This window comes from Sorghum bicolor, chromosome 10, assembly GCF_000003195.3.
Source record: "Sorghum bicolor cultivar BTx623 chromosome 10, Sorghum_bicolor_NCBIv3, whole genome shotgun sequence".
Classification (NCBI taxonomy): Eukaryota; Viridiplantae; Streptophyta; class Magnoliopsida; order Poales; family Poaceae; genus Sorghum; species Sorghum bicolor.
Genome location: NC_012879.2, coordinates 60,791,579 through 60,806,648, shown reverse-complemented (window position 1 = coordinate 60,806,648; position 15,070 = coordinate 60,791,579). Strand labels below are relative to the sequence as shown.

Below are 15,070 nucleotides of genomic sequence, written 5' to 3'. Positions count from 1 at the left end.
GAAGTGTTACCAAACATGTAGGGTGTGGAGTAGAGCATACCTAGACCCTATTTGAAGCCGGCTTTTCACCAAATTACAGTAAAAGAAAGCGCACCAACCTCTTTAAATGTTGCACTTTTGCGGCCGCTTTATCCATCCATAATTCTCTTCATCGTGCCTTTTTATTGTAGAAGTAGAAGTTCTTCCTAGACCGTGGTTCAAAAAATTCCGACAATTTTATCATGCTCGCGTCCTTTCGTCACTCACCCCATGCTACGCTACCTCTACTCCCTCTACCGTGGTTGAGGTTGCAGAGGAAACCCCTTCACCTGCTACTGGATCTCATCATCGTATTGTTTTCTCTAGAATCAACATTACAAAAAGTAAGCTTTTTATCTAGATTTCTTTAGAAGTTCTCTTTTTGTGAGAGTATTTTTTTTCTAGAAGTTTAGAACAAGAAAATCAACTTTGATTAAAATCATGATGGAAGAGGCAAGAGTGGATTGGAGCTGATTGGGAGAATGTCCCTACGGTGACTAGACCGTGAGCTCACTCGTCAAATAGTTACTCACTTCATTCCAAATTATAAGTTATTCAAGAATTTTGAAGAGTCAAAGCATATCAAGTTTAACTAAATTTTATGATATATCAGGAGAAGGAAAAACTGAGTCCTAGGTTCACAAGTTGCGCCTGCCGCAATGCGCGGGATTTCTGCTAGTTATTTCTAAAGAATGGACTCGACCAAAAACAGGGGGTGAGAAATTTTGACTTTTTATTATTATGTCTAGATTAGATTTATTCATGAATTATATTTTCATAGTATACCTATTTGATGTCAAAAATCCTTATAATTTTAGTTAAACTTGAGATATTTTGACTCTCTAAAATTTTTGGAATGACTTATAGTTTAGAATGGATGAAGTATTTAACTAGTAACTTTTAAGGTGTGCTGTGTGCATGCGTGCGCGCTTTCCTTTGTACGTCTTGTGTTGGGCAGAAGAAGAGAAAACAAAGGACTCTCTTTTTGTTTTCATTTTTCATTTTTTTTCTCCACCTTCTGCCCGCTATGATAGACTGAGACGTGACACGATCACACGAGCAAGAACAAAAAAAAAAAAAAAAACGAAAAAGCCGAGTGGCTTGCATCGCATCGCGCCAGAGGACGACAATATAGCGAGTAGCGCAAGTCGGCAGTCGCCTCCATCCTCCTCCTCTCTCCTTCCCTCCCTCCCCTGCGTCGCAGACTCGCAGTCGCAGTTGGTTCCGCCTCTCCCTTCCTTCCCGTGGCTCTACTCCAGTTCCATTCTCAGTCGCAGTTGCAGTTGCAAATCGAACTCCCTCCAGCAACCGCTAGAGCCTCCTCTTCTCTTCTCTTCTCCTCTCTTGTCTTCTCCAACCGCTGCCGCCTGGCCCCCGTGCCGCGCCGCCGGCCGCCTGCCATGGGGAACTGCGCCAGCGCCATCGACGCTTTCGTCCAGCGCGGCAACAGGGCGTCGCCGTCGCCGTCGTCGGCCGCTACTCCTGGTACCGTAACCCCCGTCAGCATTTCCTCCTCTCTTCTTCTCTCTTAATTAAAGCTTCAATCTTTTGCTTGCTGCGGTGGCCTCCTTCCTCCCTGTTCGGGTTGTTGCCTGAAACTGAAATCCTCTGCTTGCATAACTGGAACATGCCTTTGTTTATCTGATGCCATGCATATCTCGTGTGCGGTTGTTCTCTTTACCCGCGCCCGCGCGTATATTTTACTTACCGCCGCGTCGTCTTGTTCTTCTTCTCTTGGTGTTGTTTTACAAATTTCTGTTACATCATCATTAACAAACTACGTACTTTCCAAGAATCACATGCTATTCAACTTAAGGCGCACGTGCTCGCCAAGTACTCATGTTTGGGACAATTGATGAATCAACTAAAATTTTCAATCTCTCTGCAACTATATTTATTTAATTTGTTATTTTGTTGGTTTCTGTCAATTGAGACTTGTCTGTAGAATAAAACACACCACCTCTCTCTCTCTCTCTCGCCGTATAAGAAAATTTATCTGGGTCCGTCAACCCTTTGGCCTCTACCCTCTGCACTTACACCATATATTGGAGAGTATAATTTTCTTTTGCTATCCAAATGGCAAAATTCGTTTCCAATTTCGTATATATCTATCTCCAATAGCAAAATTAGCCTCCGTTATATAAATAAATTCTAAATTTCTAAGCCATGGTAGATTATTATGCATTTGAAACTTCTCATTCCCTGTCCTGATACCCAACTTACTCAAGACCTCACTTTTTTTTTCCTGTCACATGTTCAGGAATGTCTGCATCGAGGAGGACTAGTAGCTCTGCCACCACAGGGAAGCTGTCAACGATTAGCAGCACCAGCACCTTCATGCCGTCCACAGTTAGTGGTGTCAGCGTCGACGACGATTACCCAGAGGGCCAGATTCTTGAGTCTCCGAACCTCAAGATATACACCTTTGCGGAACTCAAGAGCGCCACCAAGAACTTCAGGCCTGAGACTGTGCTTGGGGAGGGTGGATTCGGCAAGGTTTACAAGGGATGGGTTGATGAGAAGACTCTGAACCCGTCAAAGGCTAGCACTGGCATCATGGTTGCCGTCAAGAAGCTCAATCCTGAGAGCGTGCAGGGAATGGAACAATGGCAGGTACAGAAACTGTCAAGTTGCTAGTTTTTCGTTACATTATAAATTGCATGCTTTAGGAAAAATATAATGACTGCAATCTAGGTGGTTCCGGGTTTAACTATCAGGGAACTAGGGAAATGAATCAGTGAATGCTTAAATATCAGTACACAATTGTGCAGCTTGCTGCCCTTTTCAGTTCGTTCCAATTTTGTACTGATTTTTTCTCTCTATATGTTATTAACTCTGCTTCTTTGGAAGATGAGTCCCTATGAGAGTCTAGTTCTTTATCAGTATTCTTTCCTTTTTTATTTACAATCAGAATGATCTAGCTGTTGGGACTTAGTGCATGGTCCTGTGCTCTCACATTTTTTATTTCTATCTTTCCTATTTTTAGTCTTGTCAACATATAAGGGTTTCTGATTTACTCCATGGCTTCCTTTATCCCCCCCCCCCCCCCCCCCCCCCCCCCCGACTTAGAAAGAAATAATACTCTCTTAAATATGCTTTTCTCCCAAAAAAATAATTTGCTTGTTTCCAATGCAGTCTGAAGTCAATTTCCTCGGGAGGATTTCACATCCCAATCTTGTCAAACTCTTGGGCTATTCCATGGATGACAACGAGCTACTACTCGTATATGAGTTCATGTCAAAGGGGAGCTTGGAGAACCACCTGTTCCGAAGTGAGTATATTTAGAAGATATTTTTTTCCCTAATGATAGTATTTGATCCAGAAACATCTCTTTATGTCACATTGGTCAAAACTCTTTATGCCAACTTCACCTGCAGTAGCGCACTTTGCAAATGTTGGTGCTTCATCTGCATCTCAAATCATTTTCATAAAATATTATATATGAAGCACCATAGTCCATAGTGCCATACAACTAACGAGCATTTTTGGAGGATGTCAGCATCAGCCAAATTGCCCAGACCTGTACGATATCTTGTTGCTTCAGCCTTCATTTATCCTTGCCGAGTCAAAATGGAAATTCATGATGAAAAAGTTGGTTCCACTTGTTTTCCCTGTTACTATTTCTGGGCCATTCAGGGTATTTTGTTTGTGTGAAACATCTTATTTTCTAGTTGTAATATTAATACTGATTATTCACCATTGACAGGAGGGGCGGTTTCTGAGCCGCTGCCTTGGAGCCTCAGGCTGAAGATTCTCATTGGTGCAGCTCGTGGCCTCGCATTTCTTCATTCATCAGAAAGGCAGATCATCTACCGAGACTTCAAGGCTTCCAACATCTTACTGGATTCGGTAAAATACTCTTTCCAGAGCTACTGATAACGAACTGTTGGTCTCGTCAAAAAAAAAACAAAAAAAAACGAACTGTTGTTACCTGAGCGATACTATAATCAACACACACCGATATCATGTTCAGCACTTCAACGCGAAGCTCTCAGACTTCGGATTAGCCAAGCATGGTCCAGATGGTGGGGAGTCTCATGTGACAACAAGAGTCATGGGAACCTATGGCTATGCAGCTCCAGAGTATGTTTCTACCGGTATGTATATCAGGGTTTTTCTCCCTCCCATATGTTTATTCCTTATTATTGTTGACAATTTGTGTAAGCATCATAAATGCATACTAAGGGAAATGCTCTTTTCATAGAGCTAAATGTTAACTGATTGCATCTTTCATGAACTAGGCCACCTGTATGTGAAGAGTGATGTGTATGGCTTTGGTGTTGTACTACTGGAGATGATCTCTGGTCTGAGGGCGTTGGACCCAAGCCGCCAGAGCGAGAAGGTGAACTTGGTAAACTGGGCAAGGCCATTGTTGTCTGACCGGAGGAAGCTTAGCCAGCTGATGGACAGTGGGCTGGAGGGGCAGTACAATCCCAAAGGAGCCCTCCTGGCTGCTCAGCTGACCCTCAAGTGCCTGAACGGTGACCCAAAGAGCCGGCCATCCATGAAGGAAGTGGTGGAGGCACTGGAGAAGATCGAGTCCGTGAAGAGCAGGGTGATGAGGGAGCCCAGGAACAGCTCCTCGTCCTCGCGTCGCAGTCAGGTGCAGTCCCCTAGGAGTGACAGCGCTAGGAACAACTCCAGCTCCAGGGGCAGGTAGATGCATGGCATGGTCATGAGGACATTTAGGATGAACTGATCGATTCTGATGCGGAGGTACGTTGTAAAGGTAGTAGACCACAATTTTTGTTGTCATGACGAAGTTTACGGCGATCATGATGATCAATGTAACAGTGTAGCGGTACACAAAGATGATGACTTTTTAGTTGGCATATGCATAAAATTCAACCATTCTTCCATGGAAGTCTTGTCTGAGTTGAATTGCATCAGATTGCACTTACAATAGTTCCAGTCATGGTCATTCAGTCCATTTTTCTGCTAGTCATGGTTCTGTACAAGTTCTGAACTTTTATAGCCAAATGTGAAGAAAACAAATACTCTAATCACTACAACAAAGATTTTATCAACCATTGTTATTATATAGAAGAAATATATATTATAATTGCTGAAAATCTTGAGACAGAAAGTGATGTTGAATCATTGCTTGCCCATACAGATTTGGTCATACTCCCTCTGTAGCTGGTTTAAGCTAATCCAAATAAAGCAATGTGGCGGCACTCTGCATTCCTTTATTATCGACATTTCTAGTGGGATGCCCACTAACAAAGGCTGTCCAGAAACGCTTTAGATTAACAAGCAATAACTTTTGGTGGTAATGGGGATTTATAAATGATTTTGAGTCACTTAAGGATTTGGTGCCCTAGGATTTAGGCCTCCAATTCTGCATTTCCCACTGGGTGGTCAAAAGTTCTGTAATTTGGTTGGAACTAAGCCTACCTGCAGATGTCATCAGTCGGCACAAGGAAGTGTGTTTCAAGTCCATCTCTTCACACTGCTAAGCACACATGTGGATTATGTATCCCGATCCCATGTCTAGTAGCATTACGGAAAGGAGGTAGGCATGTCCCAGGGGTGACTTGACTATTGACCCACTTTTTGATCCTTGGCATGCTAGCACTGCACCATACTATTCTGCCATTGTTATTTCTCTCTCTAGAATTTATACTCTAAGTGTGAATTCATAAAGTAGAACTGTTTTATGCTAATTTGTGTGCAACCTTAGAAACTTCCAAGTGCTGGCTCCAATGCATAAACCTCAATTGTAATTTTGTGCAACATTTTTCTGAACTTAATTGTAGTATGTCCTATAATCTCAGAAAGAAGGCGAAACTTTTTTAGAGGAACTATGATGGGCAATTGTTAGGTTGTAGATATGTTGTTAGGTTCAAAGTATACTTAGATTTAAAAGTACAAGTTAGGGTTTGTTCAATTTGGTAGGAATTGGAGGGATTGAAGGAGATTAAAGAGGATTAAATCCTCTCAATTCCTTCTAATCCTCTTGATAGGGGATTAACTGAACAAGGTCTAACAGTCTAACTAAAGAAGAGCAACGCGGTCTTGAGTCCAGAGTATTATGGTTTTGTATCTATCACAACCTTAGTCCCATTTACTCCACAACAATGTTTCTATAGTGAGTTAGTGACATCAACTCTTTACACATCACACCTAGATGCTCTTTACGAGCACCGTCATCTACACTACGCCCTTATGGAACATATGAAAAGATTCTAAAATGCTTTATTATCCCTCTCTTAAAGTCACTTGGTATCTTAAAGAAGACATTTCCTAGAGACAACGTGCAATACAAGCACACTAATCTTAATAAAACATTGGTTTCTTAGAGCAGTCTCAATGTTATACTTATTAATTTTCAAAGACACTATACATAGAAACTATATTTCCAATGGATAGTTTCTACGAGATAATTTTTTATCCAATAACATTTATTGTCTCTTCATTTTCTACCAGTCACATCCCTTTATGTCTTGTTCTCGTGTAGCCATGGTTTCTAACTTTCTATAATTTTTACTCTCTTTCTTCAATAACTATCTTACCACGTCAGCAAAATGCTTAGATGACAGTTGTTCGTTTGGCTGATAAACCATGACAGAAAGTACTACTGTTAGCTGATTTATTCATAGACTTTTCTCTCCCACCTTAACAAAAAAGTAGAGGTAGGCCAACCATTGATGTTCCGTATCACACCATACTTATCTAACCCTCGTCTAGGCATTGCCTGATCGCTCTTTCCTCCAAATCAAAGTGATTGCCGTGGTCACTCGTTTAGCACATATCATCACTCTTTTAACACGGACACGGGTGAAGGTGGCATTTTTATAGGCCACAAGAAGAACCGTAATCCCGACAAACGTGCCGTCCATTCCCGTTAACCGTTATGGCCAGAAAAAGATTCGTCATTCTTCCTGCTAGTACCTAGTACACCCAGCTCTCGTCCCCCAAAATCCATCTCCCTAAATATTTCTTTTTTTTAAAAAAAAAAAAAAATCCGCATCCCATCACTCCACTCCCGGTCCATGGCGTCCTCCTCCTCCTCCGCCTCGTCGGCGGCGGCCGCGGCCGCGGCAGCGTATCCCAGAACCACGCTCCCACTGCGGCGGCGCCCGGGCCTCCTGGTCCTCCTCCTCATCCTCCTCTGCTTCCTCTCCTTCCAGGTTTGTACCCACCGCGTCGCCGCTCACCCCCGCACTGTTCACCGCAACGGCGAAATGTTAGGTTCACTGCGTTCCAACCCTTAGAACCAGGGCTCTTTCCTTTTCTCATTGTTCCCGCCGCTTCTCCTCCTCCGCAGGTCGTGATCCATGTGCCCGCCGCCAGATCAGCGGTGTCGCAGTGGCTCTTCTCGGGTCACCGAGCGTAAGAAACCATCGCCATCCATCCTTCTTCCTTCCTCATTACGCGATTCAGTAAAGTCTCTGACTTCGCTGTTGCCGTGTGATTTTGGATTGTCAGAGACCGCGGGACTCGCGAGAACTGCCCTGGCTGCAGCAAGCTACAGGTCACTCTTTATTATTTATCTATCTGAATTTGGCTGCTCAGGGCACGCGATTGCATTGTGTTGCTTCGCTCGCCACACTAATGTTTGCACGGTGAATGGTTAGCAGGATGTGGATAAGGCTGAAAAGACGATCGCGTACACTGACCAGCATGGCCGGATCAAGCTGTTCAAAGTCACCGCCAGAGAATTCGGTTCGTCCTCTATCTGGGAGAACCCTTGGTTGCCCAGAGATAGCCAGCCAGTAGCCGGAACAGTATGTTCTGAAAAAAATAAAAATTATCTGTGTTGTTTGTGGGGACAAGTTGGTAGGTTGTTCTATTTTGTTTGTAGCTCTAACGGGTGCTTCTTCTGCTGTTGCGCCAGCAAGTTGCTGCCAGGGATCATCTACTCGCCAGTGGATCAGGAACCACCAATGTTTCAAGTGCTGAAACTCTGGCAACTACAATTGTTGATCCGATTAAATTAAGGCGACAGGTCAATTCCATCCTCCCTCTGTAGTGACTATGTAATGCAGTGCAGTGGTTACTTACTTGTGTTTCAAGATTTTTTGTTTGGCTTACTGTGTGATGTGTTATTTCTGCCCATCTGAGTGTTGGTTTGCTGCTATTGCTCTTGCAGGTATTTCGACGTAGAAGAAAGGAGCGGAGGGTTCAGGAGCTGCTTCAGATGGATAAGAAGGTTGAACTTGAGATGCGAAATGCAGCAATAAATAGCTCAATGAACTTTAACAATAAAGTTAGAGGCAGCTACAACATATGGAGGCAGGAGTTCCGCTTTATTAATACAGATTCAACACTAAGGCTCATGAAAGATCAGATAATAATGGCCAAGTTATATGCCACTATTGCACTCTCCCAGAAGGAACCAGACATGTATGCCTTGCTCATGAAGTGCATAAAAGAAAGCCAAACATCTATCGGGGATGCACTTATTGACAGTGAACTCGATTCTAGGTACTAAATTTCCCTTCTGAAGATTAATCAGTTTGGCTCTTTCCCACTTTTGTGTTAAAGAGTAAGGTGCTTATGACCCCTTATTTCTGCAGTGCCTTAGAGAGAGCAAAAGCAATGGGGCATGTGCTGTCTTCGGCTAGAGATGTTCTGTACAGCTCGGGTGAAGTGTCAAGAAAATTGCGTGCTATGTTGCAGTCAACGGAACTAAATATTGATGCAGTGAAGAAACAGAACTCATTTCTGGTTCAGCATGCTGCGAAGACAGTACCCATGCCCTTGCACTGCCTACATATGCAGCTGACAACTGATTATTATTTTCGTGATGATGCGACCAAGGAACATTTTCATGCTGCTGCTTTGAAGGCAGAACAAGATAAAGAAAAGCTTGAGGATCGGTCACTCTACCACTATGCTATATTTTCTGATAATGTGCTTGCAGCCTCAGTAGTTGTCAGATCAACTGTGACAAATGCCAATGAACCAGAGAAGCACGTGTTCCATATTGTCACTGATAGACTTAATTTTGCAGCCATGAAGATGTGGTTCATTACTCATCCTCCTCAACTGGCAACTGTTCATGTGGAGAACATAGACAATTTCAAATGGCTCAATTCGTCATACTGTTCTGTTCTTCGGCAACTGGAGTCAGCTCGCCTCAAAGAATATTACTTCAAAGCACACGATCCGTCATCACTCTCTGATGGAAACGAGAATCTGAAATACAGGAATCCCAAATATCTGTCCATGCTCAACCATTTGAGGTTCTACATGCCAGAAATTCATCCGAAGCTTGAGAAGATACTGTTTCTTGATGATGATGTTGTTGTACAGAAGGATTTGACACCCCTTTGGGATATTGATCTTAAAGGGATGGTAAATGGCGCTGTGGAAACCTGTAAAGAGAGTTTCCATCGCTTTGACACTTATCTCAACTTCTCACACCCAAAGATCTCAGAGAACTTCGATCCGCATGCTTGTGGGTGGGCTTTCGGAATGAACATGTTTGACCTCAAGGAGTGGAAGAAGCGAAATATCACTGGAATATACCATTATTGGCAAGATTTGGTAAGTAGTGACATAAGAAATCTACTGCTGATTGCATTGTCTTACTGCATTTTGCCCCTCATTTAGTGAAGCTGTAATGAATATTGTTGTTTCACTTACTAAGAGAAGACCTGTTGCAGAATGAGGATCGTAAGCTGTGGAAGCTGGGTACATTGCCTCCAGGTTTAATTACTTTCTACAACCTGACATACCCGTTGAATCGTACTTGGCATGTCTTGGGCCTGGGCTATGATCCAGCTGTTGACATTGCTGAGATCGATAATGCTGCAGTAGTTCATTACAATGGGAATTATAAGCCCTGGCTTGACCTTGCCATTTCCAAGTACAAGACATACTGGTCCAAGTATGTAGATGTTGACAACTCGCATGTTCAGCATTGCTACGAGGGCAAACAATGACATGTAAATCTTCATCAACTTTTTTTTTTCATTTCAGAGCATAAGTTATTCCCTAGAAGGGTGTTAGGCAAAGTAGTGGCGTGTTTAGCATAGTTAAGTCTTCATAATCTAGTCATTATGCCTTGTAGTTATCTAGCTATTCTTATATGAACTGGTGCATAAGGTGATTTATACCACACAGCAAAGTAGATATTCTTTTGTTTACTTTAGAATTTGCTGTACCTTGAATGAATTGGCAAAAAGATGAAAAAGTTCAACTGCTTATGTCCTGCAGTATGAACACTGTCCAGTTATAATGGAGTGTTGAATATTGATGCTTAAGAATGTTGAATTAAATGGAGTAAAACAAAGGTCTCAATCACAGAACTGTACCAAAAGCCTAGAACAAAAGGGCACTGTTACTGTTAGGGATGGGTGACTAAAATGGACTGAGTGAACAGATGTTGATCTTACCTATACCGTAGATGGCACCAGAAATGGTTTCACTAATGATATTGTGCTGTATATGTAACATCTTTCCTGTTTCCTAGAAGATTGGCTTGTGAGTCTGACTTCTGAGATACCATCTTTTTCTTTAAGTATTTGATTTTATGACACCATTGGAACATCTATCTCATTGAACTGAGATGGCCCTGGAACTTCTGTAATGATTAAAGAAAACTAATGCAAACCCTGAAATTAATCCAGGATAGCTCTCTGTCTGTTGTAGGCACTACTATTCTGAAGAGACATTGTCATGACTTCCTCATTTATTCATAACTCAAGAAATACAAAAATACTATAAACAATGAGACATAGAAAGTGGATGGTACGGCACCACACCAATTGATAAGTTTTCAACATGCTCAGAAAAATGACAAAAAGTGTTTGAAATTCAATAAGAATTATCAGAAACATAATGACCTTTGTACGGTGAATCGGTGATTATTATTCAAGTCTTCTGATCTCACACGACTTTTATCAGTGAGCACTGAGGAATGTATTTCTGATATTATGCATCTCTACAGCAGCATCACTTATTAACAGCCACTCTTTGGGTGATTGCTTTGAGCAAAGTACACCAAGCTGGATGATAGCAGCCAAACATTCCTTTGTTCTGGCTATATCTCTTGTAGCATTTCTATTATTTCCTTCATTACGCAGCCAGATTCTGGAATCTGCTATTTCCATAACGTTATCAGGATGAGCTGCCTTAGCAAAGTAATGCAGGTTTAACCCATCTCTGAACATATCATCTGTTGGGCTCCTTCCTGTAAACATCTCAATCAAAGTAATGCCGAGACTGTATACATCACCATAAGTTGATACTGCAAGCCCTTCTCCATATTCTACAATAGATTGAAACAGAGCACAAACAGGTATGCACAAACTTGTTTAATGAGCATACAGCTAACTGAATCTAATTATGTAAAGCAGGCAGGAAGCATCGATATTACCTGGGGCAACATATCCAATGGAGCCTCTTATTCCGATGCTGCTGTTTGAATTTGAAGAAGTGCTTGCAGCTTCATTTATAATTCTAGCGATGCCAAAATCTCCAACATGAGCCCTCATGTCATGAGTAAGGAGAATATTACTGGGCTTGAGATCGCAGTGGATAATCGATGTCTGGCAGCCATTGTGGAGGTATTCTATAGCATCCACAATGTCAACAGCGATATCTAACCTTTGTTCCATGGTGAGTGTTCCATTTCCACTTTCTTTTTCAGTATCTGAGTGGACCCAGTTATCTAAGCTTCCATTAGGCATGAATTCGAAGATAAGTGCTCTGAAGTCTTGACCTTGGTGGTCAATGCTTGAACAGGATGTGATAATCTTTACAAGGCATCGATGCCTCACTCTTCGCAGTGCCTCACATTCAGCCTTGAAACTTTTGTATGATCCTGGTTGCTGGAGATTAAATACCTTGACTGCCACTACAACTACAATGCCCTGATTTTCTACATTGCCTCTGTACACCGAACCATATCTTCCCTTACCCAGGAGATTGGCTTCTGAAAACCCATCAGTTGCTTTGAGTAATTCATTGTATGAAACCATTGGAAGATCAATCTCAATGAAGGGAGGTGGCTGTTGCTCTTTTGTCGTTGTAGCCTGAGACCTTTTGCAAAGAAATACAGCCAAAGCAAGACCAGAGAATAGGACCAAAATAGCTCCTACTGCAGGCACTGCTATTCTAAGAGCCATTGGCATGGCTTTCTTGTTCTTCCTCGCAGCAGAGTTTGGGCATCTTTGAAGATGAAGCTGTGGTATTCCACCACATAATCCTTTGTTTCCAACAATTGATAGTCCAGTTAGATTCTTGAAAACCCCTTCTTTTGGTACTTCTCCCTGTAAATTGTTGAAGGACAGATCGAGACGGATCAGTGATGTTGAATTGCCAAAGAGTTCTGGGATTTCTCCTGATAGATTATTGTGGGCAAGGTACAGCTCCTCCAAGTTAGTGATACTGCCTAGCTCCCCAGGGATGCTTCCGTTCAGCTTATTGCTCGTCAAGTTCAGTACAGCAAGCCCCTTCATATTCTTGAAAGCTGGAGGAATGTTTCCTTGAAATGAATTGCCATCCATTAGGAGAATTTCTAATACTATGCAGTTGCTGATGGTGTCAGGAATTTTGCCAGACAGCTGGTTTCCTGATAGAGCAAGCTGTTCAAGATTTATCAGATTGCCAACTTCAAAAGGAAGAAGTCCCTCCAGTAAGTTGTCCGACAAAACCAAATATGCTGAGATTGATGTCAAGTTCATAATTTCATTTGGGATGGAGCCTCTGAGATGGTTACTGGATAGATCTAGAGCTATGAGCTTCTTCAAATTTCCAAAGCTAGGAGGAATTGATCCCTCCATGTTGTTGGAATTTATACCAAGTGCAAATAGGTCACTGAGGTTTCCTATTGAGGATGGAATGGTTCCGGAGAAGTTATTTAAGCCCAGATATAGCTTGATCATTTGTGTCAGCTTCCCTATACTTACTGGAATGGCCCCTGTGAGTAGGTTCTCGCCAAGAATAAGCTGCTGAAGGCCAATCAAATTTCCGATGCCTGATGGGATAACACCAGCAATATTGTTTCTGCGAATCCGTAGCAATTGGATGCTGGTGGACAAATTGGCCACTGAACTTGGTAGTTTCCCCGCGAACCTATTCCATCCGATCGATAGTACTTGCAATCTGCTGCAGTTTGTCAAGGAAGTAAGGAATCCCCATTCTTGCTCATTGTTTGCATGAAGTAGGTTTGCATCCAGAGTAAACCATTGAAGATATTGCAGTTTGCCCAATGCGGAAGGAACAACCCCGGTAAACTCATTGCTGGATATGTCAAATGTTTGGAGGCTGGAGAGATTCGTGAGTGACATTGGAATAGTTCCAGTCAATCGGTTACCTGAAAGCCCAAAGAGTTGCACTTTAGGCAGGCTTCTTCCGAGATCTTCTGGGAGATGACCATGTAGGTTGTTCACAGCAGCGTAAAACACTTTCGAAGATGACAGGTTGTACAGTGAATGCGGTAGCAGTCCTGAGAGGTTGTTGATAGAGAGCTGAAGGAACCAGAGTTGTGTGTAGATGGTTGCCCTTGAGGGACAGGACTGCGAGCCGGGAAAGGTTCCCCAGAGATGGTGGGATGGTTCCAGTGATGCTGTTGTTGTAGAGTTCGAGGGCAGTTAGCATCGGCATGTTGCCGATCTCGGCTGGTATGCTTCCTTGCAACTTCTGGTTGTCAGCGATCACCAATATTTTGAGGCTGGTGCAACGGCTGATGTTGCTTGGGATGGCGCCGACAAGCGAATTGTCCCGCAGGTCTAGATACCAGAGGCGGCGGAGGGAACCTATGTTTGGAGGGATGCCACCATGCAGGCTGTTGAAGCTAAGGTTGAGCGCCCTCAGGAAGGTGAGGTTGCCAATGGCAGGGGAGATGGTGCCCATGAGCCCGTGGGAGTGGAGGTCTAGAGCAACCACACGTCTCCGGCGGCCGCATGTGACGCCCTCCCAGCTGCAGTAGCTGGTGCTGCTGTTCCACGAGGCCAGCACCCCGTAGTTGGTGGTAATCTTTGCCCTGAAATCCACAAGAGCTCTCTCGTCGCTATGCCCTGCCGTGGTGGTCATGGGCGACAGCAGGAGGATGCTGAGAAGCAGCATCATGGTTGGTCATGCCTTGTTGCGGCTGAATAAGTGTGCATATATAATGCCGTGGTCAAATAAATAGTCAGACTTGCTTATTTTCGCCGTGAAAATCTTAGCAGTCCTGACAGCAAGTGGGCTACCAGTCTAGCCGAATAATGCACTGTTAACACGCACTACTCTCTGTTTTTCAAAGCGATAAGATCGTTGAAGTTGTGCTACATCATCTTTTGATTGGATTAGCAACGACCAGAAGACCTGCGGATAATTTGCATTCATACAGCCGTTCAAAAAGTACTCCCCTCCGTTCCAAATCCAAATTTGAAGTTAGAACAGTGACGTTGAGGCTGCTACTGACTTAACCCAGAGCAGACGGCATTTGGCCAGGAAGTGACCAGACCGCCGTGACTTGGGCTTCACCCAAAAATAAAAAACTTTTCAAGATTTTTCATCACATCGAATCTTGTGCACATGTATGGAGCATTAAATATAGATGAAAACAAAAACTAATTGTACAGATCTTTTAAGCCTAGTTACTCCATGATTGAATAATGTTTATCAAATAAAAATAAAAGTGTTACAGTATCAAAATCTAAAATTTTTTTGGATCTAAACAAGGCCTTGGATAACCCAAACCTTTGCCTTGGTCAATGATGGCACAGGCAGTGGTGGAGCCACCATCCAGGAATTTTTTAATTGTTTTTCACATCATATTTAAATATAACCCAACCTACTTTTTTATTTATATTTCTAACCTTTTTGACCGTGCCAACACGCCTGGCACATTATTTAGAGAAGTTTTTGTCTAATGATAGCCCTATTTATCTTTACAAAATGATTTGGTTGCCCTATTAGAGATGCTTATATGCTTTTGTATGGAGTAACTTGTTTAAATTGTTAAAACCTCCCAACTAACATTGGCAAATCTTGGGGAAAAAATGATAACTTTATTTCTATGATCACTTATGAAGGTCTTAGACTAAATCGACAGATCTCAAGATTGATAATCCACACAACCGCTTAAGGCAAGGGAGATTTGCATCCAGGG

The 15,070-nt window shown here is 42.7% G+C and overlaps 3 protein-coding genes across 4 annotated transcripts; 2 read left to right on the top strand and 1 right to left on the bottom strand.

Annotated features, from left to right (window-relative positions):
- LOC8069232 (probable serine/threonine-protein kinase PIX13) lies at window positions 1,175-4,948 on the top strand. Its single transcript, XM_002439021.2, has 6 exons — window positions 1,175-1,503; window positions 2,279-2,631; window positions 3,154-3,289; window positions 3,725-3,867; window positions 3,992-4,115; window positions 4,260-4,948. Exons 1-6 carry the CDS (start codon window positions 1,419-1,421, stop codon window positions 4,676-4,678), a joined length of 1,260 nt encoding a protein of 419 aa, XP_002439066.1. The 5' UTR covers window positions 1,175-1,418; the 3' UTR covers window positions 4,679-4,948.
- LOC8066381 (probable galacturonosyltransferase 3) lies at window positions 6,921-10,200 on the top strand. Of its 2 annotated transcripts, none has more exons than XM_002439020.2 (8): window positions 6,921-7,151; window positions 7,289-7,353; window positions 7,450-7,495; window positions 7,602-7,748; window positions 7,859-7,969; window positions 8,114-8,448; window positions 8,541-9,513; window positions 9,633-10,200. In XM_002439020.2, exons 1-8 carry the CDS (start codon window positions 7,014-7,016, stop codon window positions 9,909-9,911), a joined length of 2,094 nt encoding a protein of 697 aa, XP_002439065.1. In that variant the 5' UTR covers window positions 6,921-7,013; the 3' UTR covers window positions 9,912-10,200. The 2 variants fall into 2 exon arrangements, with proteins under 2 accessions (XP_002439065.1, XP_021305859.1); XM_021450184.1 differs by having other exon boundaries at window positions 7,012-7,151; window positions 7,602-7,686.
- LOC8066380 (receptor kinase-like protein Xa21) lies at window positions 11,573-14,043 on the bottom strand. The gene is made up of 3 exons (XM_021449937.1): window positions 13,380-14,043; window positions 11,817-13,288; window positions 11,573-11,623 (listed from the first exon to the last, which is right to left on the bottom strand). Exons 1-3 carry the CDS (start codon window positions 14,041-14,043, stop codon window positions 11,573-11,575), a joined length of 2,187 nt encoding a protein of 728 aa, XP_021305612.1.

What these genes read in the sequence shown, in the direction of transcription:
- LOC8066380 (XM_021449937.1), bottom strand. Translation starts at nt 14,043, where the DNA reads ATGATGCTGCTTCTCAGCATCCTCCTGCTGTCGCCCATGACCACCACG. An exon ending in ACAACCTGTCATCTTCGAAA is followed by an intron (nt 13,289 to 13,379) that starts GTGTTTTACGCT and finishes TTGGGCTTTCAG; the next exon opens with GTAACCGATTGACTGGAACT. An exon ending in TAGTTGTAGTGGCAGTCAAG is followed by an intron (nt 11,624 to 11,816) that starts GTATTTAATCTC and finishes GGGTCCACTCAG; the next exon opens with ATACTGAAAAAGAAAGTGGA.
- LOC8069232 (XM_002439021.2), top strand. Translation starts at nt 1,419, where the DNA reads ATGGGGAACTGCGCCAGCGCCATCGACGCTTTCGTCCAGCGCGGCAAC. An exon ending in GTCGTCGGCCGCTACTCCTG is followed by an intron (nt 1,504 to 2,278) that starts GTACCGTAACCC and finishes TCACATGTTCAG; the next exon opens with GAATGTCTGCATCGAGGAGG. An exon ending in TCCAGAGTATGTTTCTACCG is followed by an intron (nt 4,116 to 4,259) that starts GTATGTATATCA and finishes TTCATGAACTAG; the next exon opens with GCCACCTGTATGTGAAGAGT.
- LOC8066381 (XM_002439020.2), top strand. Translation starts at nt 7,014, where the DNA reads ATGGCGTCCTCCTCCTCCTCCGCCTCGTCGGCGGCGGCCGCGGCCGCG. An exon ending in CGATTAAATTAAGGCGACAG is followed by an intron (nt 7,970 to 8,113) that starts GTCAATTCCATC and finishes TTGCTCTTGCAG; the next exon opens with GTATTTCGACGTAGAAGAAA. An exon ending in GACAGTGAACTCGATTCTAG is followed by an intron (nt 8,449 to 8,540) that starts GTACTAAATTTC and finishes TTATTTCTGCAG; the next exon opens with TGCCTTAGAGAGAGCAAAAG.